The sequence below is a fragment of the Protobothrops mucrosquamatus genome, unplaced genomic scaffold (genome assembly GCF_001527695.2).
Source record: "Protobothrops mucrosquamatus isolate PMUCROS unplaced genomic scaffold, P.Mucros_1.0 scaffold5437, whole genome shotgun sequence".
Lineage (NCBI taxonomy): Eukaryota > Metazoa > Chordata > Lepidosauria > Squamata > Viperidae > Protobothrops > Protobothrops mucrosquamatus.
In genome coordinates this window covers 1-9,267 of record NW_015391295.1, presented here as the reverse complement: position 1 = coordinate 9,267, position 9,267 = coordinate 1, and the positions used below count along the sequence as shown (strand labels likewise).

Below are 9,267 nucleotides of genomic sequence, written 5' to 3'. Positions count from 1 at the left end.
AGCTACTTTTACTCTGATCAAGAGGATCTGTGACAAGAAAGGTCATAAAATGGGGCAAAACTCACTTAGGAAAATGTCTTGCTTAACAACAGAAATTTTGGGCTCAATTGTGGTCGTACGTTGAGGATCACCTGTAATTAAGCAGCAGCAATTTGACTGCATGTCATCAAGTCGTCTTTGACTTTTAGCAACCACATACTGTAGATAGATTTTCTCCAGGAGGATCTGCCCCTAACCTAGTCCTTCAGGTCATCCAAGGGTACTCTGATTGCTCCTGTAACTGAGTCTATTTTGCTGCTGGTTATCCTCTTCTTCTCTTTCCTTCAATCTTTCCCAGCATTAGAGGCTTCTCTAGAGAGCTGGGTCTTTGTATCTGAATTAGGATAATTTGAGGCTGGCCCTTTGTGCCTACGAAAATTCTGCGTTGATTTATTCTCTGATCAATAAAGATGATTAGGGACTGGAGGTTAAAACAAATAAGGAAAGGTTGATGGAATTGGGTATGTCTAGTTTAACGAAGAGAAGGACGAGGGGGGACATGATAGCAGTGTTCCAATATCTCAGGGGCTGCCACAAAGAAGAGGGAGTCAAGCTATTTTCCAAGGCGCCTGAAGGCAGGACAAGAAGCAACGGATGGAAACTAATCAAGCAGAGAAGCAACCTAGAACTAAGGAGAAACTTCCTGACAATTAGAACAATTAACCAGTGGAACAACCTGCCTCCAGAAGCAGTGAATGCTCCAACACTGGAGGTTTTTAAGAAGAAGCTGGACAGCCATTTGTCCAAAATGGTATAGGGTTACCTGCCTGAGCAGGGGGTTGGACCTGATGACCTCCAAGGTCCCTTCCAACTTTTATTATTATTATTATTATTATTATTATTATTATTATTATTATTATTATTATTATTATTATCATTATCATCATCATCATCATCATCATCATCATCATCATCTAGTTGTTTGTTTTCTTGGCTGGCTGTGATATGTGATTTCTCCAATCCAAAGTTCAAAGAGGTCAATGGAATTCTTTATACTTTATTGGCCAAATATGCTTGGACACACAAGGAATTTGTCTCCGGTGCATAAGCTCTCAGTGTATATACAAACAACAAAGGGATAGGTCATAGATCATAAATCATAGTTACAGTCATTAATCATGAGATAAAGACAAGTGATAAATCATGTGATACCAACAGGAGAAGACAGTAGGAAAGATGAGAAGAAATGAGAAGATAATAGCAATACAGCCTACTTACTACATGTGTAAATATATTTAGGCTTAAGACAGTGCTGTGGGAATTAGGTGTTCAGCAGAGTGATGGCTCAGGGAAAGAACTATATTTGTGTCTAGTTGTTTTGGCATGCAATGCCCTATAGTGGTATCCTAAGAGGAGGAGTTGAAACAGTTTATGTTCAGGATGTGAGGGGTCTGTAGATATTTTCTCAGCCATCTTTCTGATTTGTACAGTATACAGGTCCTCAATGGAAGCTGGTTGCAGTTGTTTTTTTCTGCTGTCCTAACTATCTGTTGAAGTCTGTACCTGGCCTGTTTGGTTGCTGTGCCAAACTAGACAGCTACAGAGGTACAAATGACAATAATTCCTCTGTAGAACTGTATCAGCAGATCCTTGGGCAATCTGAGCTTTCTGAGTTGATGTAGGAAGAACATGTATAATATTACCTGATTATGATGGGCAACATGTACCAACTCTGGTAATTCAACACGATCTTCCCAAAGGTTATACTGTAGAGCTTTAGCAGTGAAGGTATTCTAGCAGAACCTGTTTCTGCACACACTCCTCTGAGTTCCTGTGTGAACAAACATTTGATTGTGGCCTGAAGCTTTTCCCACAAAGCTTTGAAGTGGTTTCTTGATAGTAGGCTTTCTTCTCTCTCTTATCAAGCCTAAGAATCACTAAAGCTTTCTATCAGGACTTGTTCATCTCAACTGTTTCTTTTAGTGGTTGATGTTTTCCTTGCCATATAGAGATTACAACAGCTTTTGAAGTAGAACCACCAACCTATAAGGTAATGGCAGGCAACAGGTAAACAGTATAACAGAGTTGGAAGGGACCATTTTACGACCATTTTTGTCACATTTATTAGTTGAATCACTGCAGGTGTTAAGTTAGTAACACGGTTGTTAAGTGAATCTGGCTTCTCCATTGACTTTGCTTGTCAGCAGGTCGCAAAAGGGGATCGCATGACCCCTGAGACATTGCAACCGTCATAAATATGAGTCAGTTGCCGAGCATCAGACTTTTTATCACATGACCATGGGGATGCTGCAATGGTTGTGTGAAAAACAGTCATAAGTCACTTTTTTCAGTGCCACTGTAACTTTGGTCACTAAATGAACTGTTGTAAGTTGAGGACTACCTGTATTTCTGTTCAGCCCAATTCCAAATACTACTGTCAATACTCCAGGTACATCTTTCAGTTTCTTTCCTTCTCTTAATTAAGCTTCTCAAATTCTATCTTAACATCCCTCACTGAATACTTTGACTTCATTCTTCTCCTACAAGTCCCCAATAAGCAATTCCAACTTCATAACAAGTTTCTCCCACCACTTTGCAATGTACCAAACCCATTTTCTCCACCTCAGGAATCTCTAGTGAAGCTGTGGCTGGGAAGCAGGCAATGACCAAGCATTCCCAGGTTTCCACAAGCACCTATCTATATAAATAAAAATGTAAATGTTCGTTTGTTCAAAATCTTAAATCTCCGAACGTTCTTCACCGATTGCTTTAAAATTTTGACACAACATTGCATTCGAATACGTGCGTGTTTTTATATACCTACTATTATATAGATGTCACACCTGTGACACAAATGTGCGCTTTCTCTTTTCTTTCTTTTCCATTTAACCAGACTCAGCCACAGCAACGCGTGGCCGGGTACAGCTAGTCTAATAATAAATTAAAAGGGCCACATCCATGTATCCTACTGCTCACACCATTATGAAAAGCTGCATCTGCTTCCAGGTTCTTGGCTTATAGTTTACTCACTCACATACTCGCAGCCCTGATCAATAGTCCACACTCAAAACACTTTCAATCAATCAATGAGACACAACCATTTCTTTAGAATAAATGGAGACCCAATGCATTTAAAGAAACAGTAAAATGTTATTAGTAACAATGTGGTTTTGCTCTTCTCTCTTGTGTCTCTCTGTCTCCCCTTCCCCCTTCTCTCACTCACCCACCCACCCACCCATCCACTCACTCACACACACCACAAACACATTCTTACCCACCTCCTTTTCAACTAGGCTGGCAGGCCTTGGTCATGGGACAGAAGACACCAAGTTGAGATCCAAAAAAATGATTCAAACAGCAGGTGGCCTTCAGTACTTCTTTTATTTCCCAAAGTCCTTGCATTGTTGATTCTCAAGACTGGTAGTTGTTGATGGGACTTGAGGAGGGGTTTCCTATGTGCTCAGGCTTAACTTCTTTTGTCTTGTTCAGGTGACATTTTTTTCCTTTTTCCTTAAAGACTTGTTTCCTTCTTAACTACCTCTCCTCCCCCCACCAAGAAATCTTTTAGACAGGATTCCTGACTTTTGTCTACCCTGCTTACCTGCCTGCTTCATTTTTAAGTGCAGCTTCAGCCCAGACTCAGTTTCCTAAAATTTGTCATTAAATGATTATACAAAACCTCACTGGGATTATTCACGTGTGAAATTTCCTATTAGAACAGAATAACAGAGTTTGAAGGGACCTTGGAGGTCTTCTAGTCCAGCCCCTTGCTCAAGCAGGAGACTATACCATTTCAGACAAATGGCTGTCCAGTCTCTTTTTAAAACCCTCCGGTGTTGGAACACCAACTTCTGGAGGCAAGCCATTCCACTGATTGTTCCCATTGTCAGGAAATTTCTAGTTAGTTCTAGGCTGGATTTCTCCTTGATGAGTTTCTATCCATTACTTTTTGTCCTGCCTTCAAGTGCCTTGGAAAATAGGTTAACCCTCTCGTCTCTGCAGCAACCCTTTAAAATATTGGAACTCTACTATCATCTCACCCTTAGTCCTTCTCTTTTTTAGATTAGACATGCCCAATTCCTGCAACCATTCTTCGTAAGTTTTAGACTCCAGCTCCCTAATCATCTGTATTGCTCTTCTCTGCCCTGGCTGACATCTCCGGCCATGCTCCTGGCCATTTGCCACACTGGCTAAATTATTCTACAGTACTAAAGCAGCTCTTGAACAAACATAAGAAACACTATACACCGATAAAAGAGGAACAAGTGGAGGCAGGATTTCTGTATAATTGGAAATGGGGGACTGGTGGTTTCTGGCCTCATCCTGGGAAACAATTATTGTGGCTTTTAGATTGTCTGTTGCTTAATTTTGTTTGGTTTTATTGGTTAGTAAGTTTTGCGAGGTCTAATTAATCTACTTTTTTATTGTATACTAGCTGTACCCAGCCACGCGTTGCTATGGCTCAGTCTGGTACAAGCGTGTTGCTTTTACGTCCAACAGATGGCGGGTTTTTTTTTAAAAAAAACATGTTTTACCTGTCACAGGTGTCACATCTATATAATATAGGTATATAAAAACATGTGCGTATTCGAATGCAACGTTGTGTGAAAATTTCAAAGCAATCGGTGAAGAACTTTCGGAGATTTAAGATTTTGAACAAACGAACATTTACATTTTTATTTATATAGAAGATTGTATACTTGCTGGGTATTCCATTATTTCCTTGGTGTCAGGTTCAATGTTTCTACTCTGAATAGAATTAAATTATTATCCCCTTAATTGTGCTGTACAGTTAATTCTTAAACAAAAATATTGTTCTTTCTTTATTCAGTTTCTATGGCCGTCCATTTCAGCCAATGACTTTGGGCTTCTTATTGGCCTATTCATATCCGTTGCCTTTCTTCCTTGCCTTCTGGTGTTTTGGTTGTACATAGGAAACATCTCCAGAAAGCAACAAAAAAAGGTAATCAAAATAAACACTCCCCGTGCAATTCTTGCAGTATCCAGCCAGCCACAAACGCTTCCAACTTTTCCTCTTCCATTCCCTCTGTGCCAACATCCTATTTTATTTCCCAAAGACATCAGAATGCTGTAATTAGTAAACGTTTGATTAATGATATGGTTCTCTCAAATATCCAGAGGCTTTTGAATTACTCCAAGCGTTTTCAGCTCCTAAACATAAAAATATGTGACTTCATAATGGATGTGATCAAAAGGTGGCACCAACAAAGAGAAAGAAAGACAAGGAGAATTAAATATAATTTGATTAAAGTTTTAAAATTGCAATTGTTTAAATTTGAAGCCACCTGGAGCTTGAGGCTCAGGCCAAATAAGCTTCCTGCTTCCTTCTCACACCTGGCCTAGTCCTTGGGTATATTTCTGCCAAGGTATTCTATGCAATATGACCTACTAGGAAAACAAGTGTTATATAACATTATCAAAACTTTATTATGGTGAAAGACCAGCATTAAGGGTACATTTAGTTTAAAAAAAAACATAGAAAATAATCAAAGTCTTAAGAATGATTATTATAAACAGCTAAAAGATATAAAAGAGAAAAGTATACATAGAAACAGAAGTTTAAATGGAACTGAAAGGAAAGCTAGGAGAATGAGATGGGAGTACAGAGCATAACGGTTAATATGGGACAGACTAAATATTTCACTCTACAGAACATGCCATTTGTGGAGCTGGATGCTCATTGAAGGCTAGTTTATACCACAGGTCATCCATCACCTGATGAATGTTAAATACTGCTCCACAGAAACCTGGAAGCATTACACACTGCACCAAGGTTACTATCTGAAAGTTAGCAGAGAGGCATAGAAATGTCTCGTGAGCCCTGGATATTTATGCAGTAATGGCAAGATAAGCCTGATGCAAACATCTCTACTAAAGAAGCACATGCTGTTGTTTCACCAAAGGGGGAGGTGGCCGAGCAGTTAAGATGCCGGGCTTGCCAACCAGAAGGTTGGCTGTTTGAGACCTAAGTGATGAAGTGAGCTCCCTTTATTTGCCCCAGCTCCTGCCAACCTGGCAGTCCGAAAACAGGTAAATGCAAGTAGATAGATACCACTTCAGTGGGAAGGTAACAGTATTCTGTGTGCCTTTGGCATATAGTCATGCCAACTACAAGACCATGGCAGAGATAACGCTGACTTTTTGGCCTTGAATCGGAGATCAGCACCATCCTCTCTAGAGTCAAGACACAACTGGCAGGGGAAACCTTTACATTTTTATCCACAGAAAGGGAGGCATTGAATTATAAACTGACCTCTGAATTCTGTTAATGAAAAGAACCAACCTTGAATTCTTTGGTGTCCTTTAAATTCAGCAACCGCAAGATCATTCATCTGCACAGTTAAAATGCTGGCTTAGAAAGTCTGGGGCTGAAATCTGGAGTACACCAAAGATAGAAAGCTGAAATTCTGCATGCAACATTTCTATGATCTATGATGATCAATATGCAAAAATAATGTTTTAAAAAAGTAACTTTTGTGCAATTGCACTTTTCTGCAAAACTGATCATCCACTAACCTCTGCTGATAATCAGATATAGGTAGTTAGCCTTTACCAAAGTAATATTTTCCATCTTTCTCTCCTCCTTCATGTCCAATATTAAGACATGATTCACTAAAGAGAATAAGGCCACAAATTAAATTAATTTCTAAACTGCATTCCCAATGGGAAATCAGACATTCAAGGCTTTTCTACACTTATTACTGTCTGCCTCATGTGGACTTTCTTGTGGGCAGTAAGGGAGGAATAATGTGTGAAGCACCGTCCACACTCTGGACATCTGAAAGGTTTCTCCCCTGTATGTAAGCCTAAATGATTTATAAGTTTAGATCTAGTACTGAAACCTTTCCCACACTCTGGACACTCATACGGTTTTTCTCCTGTGTGAGTCCTATGGTGTACTACCAGATGGGAATTCTGACTGAAGCCTTTCCCACAATCCGGACACTCATATGGTTTCTCTCCCGTGTGAGTCCTCTGGTGTATCACCAGCTCAGAATTCCGACTGAAAGTTTTCCTGCATTCCAAACACTCAAACGGTTTCTCTCCTGTGTGAGTCCTCTGGTGTATCGCCAAGTGGGAACTACGGTTGAATTTTTTCCCACAATCCAGACACTCATAAGGTTTCTCTCCAGTGTGAGTTCTCCGGTGTATCACCAGGCCAGAATTCCGACTGAAACTTTTTCCACAATCCAGACACTCATATGGTTTCTCTCCTGTGTGACTCCTCTGGTGTAGCACAAGGTGGGAATTCCGACTGAAACTTTTCCCACAANACCCACTGGAATAAAATTTGGGGTGGGAAGGAACATGCAGCAGCAACGTACAACTTGTTCAGCCTCTGGTTTCTACCCTCTTTCTGCAGCTTGGAGGAAATCAAACGGCCCTACTTGCTCCCGGCCTCTCCTCCGACCTCTTCTCAACTCACCTTCCAGCTGCTGCAGTCCTGGGAAGAGCAGGACAGCAGCCCTCCATGCTACCATCCTCCCATGGGTCAGCCGGAAAAGGAAATTCCTCTGTTCTTCTCCTCTCTAGAAATCCAGTACTCGATTGTTTCAACACCTTTCGACTCTGTCGCTCCCCCTCCCGTTGGATTTCAGCACTCAGCAACCATCGATGCCGCTACTGTATTGACGGCCTTCTAGACGCCGGGGGTTACTTATTTAATAGAGCGCGCGCCATCTAGCGACAAAGGGCTGACTTACAGGCTTCTGTCGTTTGCAAGATTTTTGATTGATTACTATATACTACTCAGTGTTTCTCAACCTTGACAATTTTAAGGCATGTGGACTTCAACTCCCAGAATTCCACAGCCAGCATTGCTGGCTGTGGAATTCTGGGAGTTGAAGTCCACATGCCTTAAAATTGTCAAGATTGAGAAACACTGTGCTACATCAATGCACTCGTACCTACTGTAACTGAAGCAAGAACTAAACCAAGGGAAAGGATCCTTTGGGGAGAGTGGGTGGGACAGAGACGATGGAGATGCTGGCCCAACTAGACTCAGGAGACCCCAGTTCAGCAGTTGGCTGTAATCTCTGTTGCATGGAGGAATTTGAATGAAAACAACACCAACATACATTGTCTTGATTTTTTCTTTCTTTCGGGAACTCAAGGTGGCACAGAAAGCACTTCCTAGGTAGCATCCTGGGTCAAAAAAAAGAGGTTGATTTTAATCTCCCCTACCTGCCTATCTCCCTTCACGGGCATACTTTTTGACTGTCAATTGGCATCCCAATATTCCATGGCTCTTGGAATACCTTCATGCCTGACCTAACACCAAACTGGAACTTCTTGCAGTCTTAATCCCCACGTCCCTTATGTCCAATGTTTGTTTTTGGCACCTTCAAAACAGACTTCATACCTGGACTGTTTCTCTGCAGGTTCCTTGGCAAGGATTTTTGAAGTGGTCTCCCCCTTTCCTGAGGGACTAGGTTTTATGCCTATGGCACGACTGGAACCGAGCACCTCCCAGTCTGTAACTTGCAGCTTTAACCACTACACCAAATTGCTCCTCAAAATCTACCTACTCGGCTGTTCCTGTGGCTGCAGCCTTTCAAGATCTAGTACATCTTTGCAATTGAGTTCTCATTATTCTCCAGAAAAAGGACTTTTTTTGTCTTAAATCTGAGCTTCAAACTTTTCTTCTGAGGAAATGGAGTCTCTCCAACTGGAGACTGGTGGCTTCTGGCCTGTCCAGAAGAAATAACTCCTTTCGCTATGAGATTGCCTGTTGCAGAATTTTACTTGATTTTATGTTATGTAGGTAGGTAGGTAGATGATAGATAGATAGATAGATAGATAGATAGATAGATAGATAGATAGATAGATAGATAGATAGATAGATAGATAGATAGATAGATAGGACTGGCATCAGTGAAATGGAAGGAAAGAACACAGTGGAGGTTGTGAGTGGATGCAGGATCCCTAGGACCGGTATCAGTGAAATGGAAGGAAAGAACATAGTGGAGGTTGTGAGTGGATGCAGGATCCCTAGGACTGGTATCAGTGAAATGAAAGGAAAGAACACAGTGGAGGTTGTGAGTGGGTGCAGGATCCCTAGGATTGGCATCAGTGAAATGGAAGGAAAGAACACAGTGGGGGTTGTGAGTGGATGCAGGATCCCTAGGACTGGTATCAGTGAAATGGAAGGAAAGAACACAGTGGAGGTTGTGAGTGGATGCAGGATCCCTAGGACTGGACTTCACCGAAGGGAAAGTGGGGGTAGTCATGATAAACATCAAAGGGGTGGAGATGGAATGGCCCCCA

The 9,267-nt window shown here is 41.3% G+C and overlaps 1 protein-coding gene across 1 annotated transcript in view; it reads right to left on the bottom strand.

The window, feature by feature from the left end:
- Positions 1–7,473, bottom strand: part of LOC107299767 (zinc finger protein 84-like) — a 13,343-nt gene extending 5,870 nt beyond the window's left edge. The window contains exons 1-2 of the mRNA XM_029286866.1: positions 7,427–7,473; positions 6,759–7,279 (exon numbers count right to left, since the gene is read on the bottom strand). Coding sequence (XP_029142699.1) covers positions 6,759–7,279; positions 7,427–7,473 — 568 coding nt within the window. The remainder of the gene's footprint in view (positions 1–6,758; positions 7,280–7,426) is intronic.
- Positions 7,474–9,267: the final 1,794 nt, after the last annotated feature.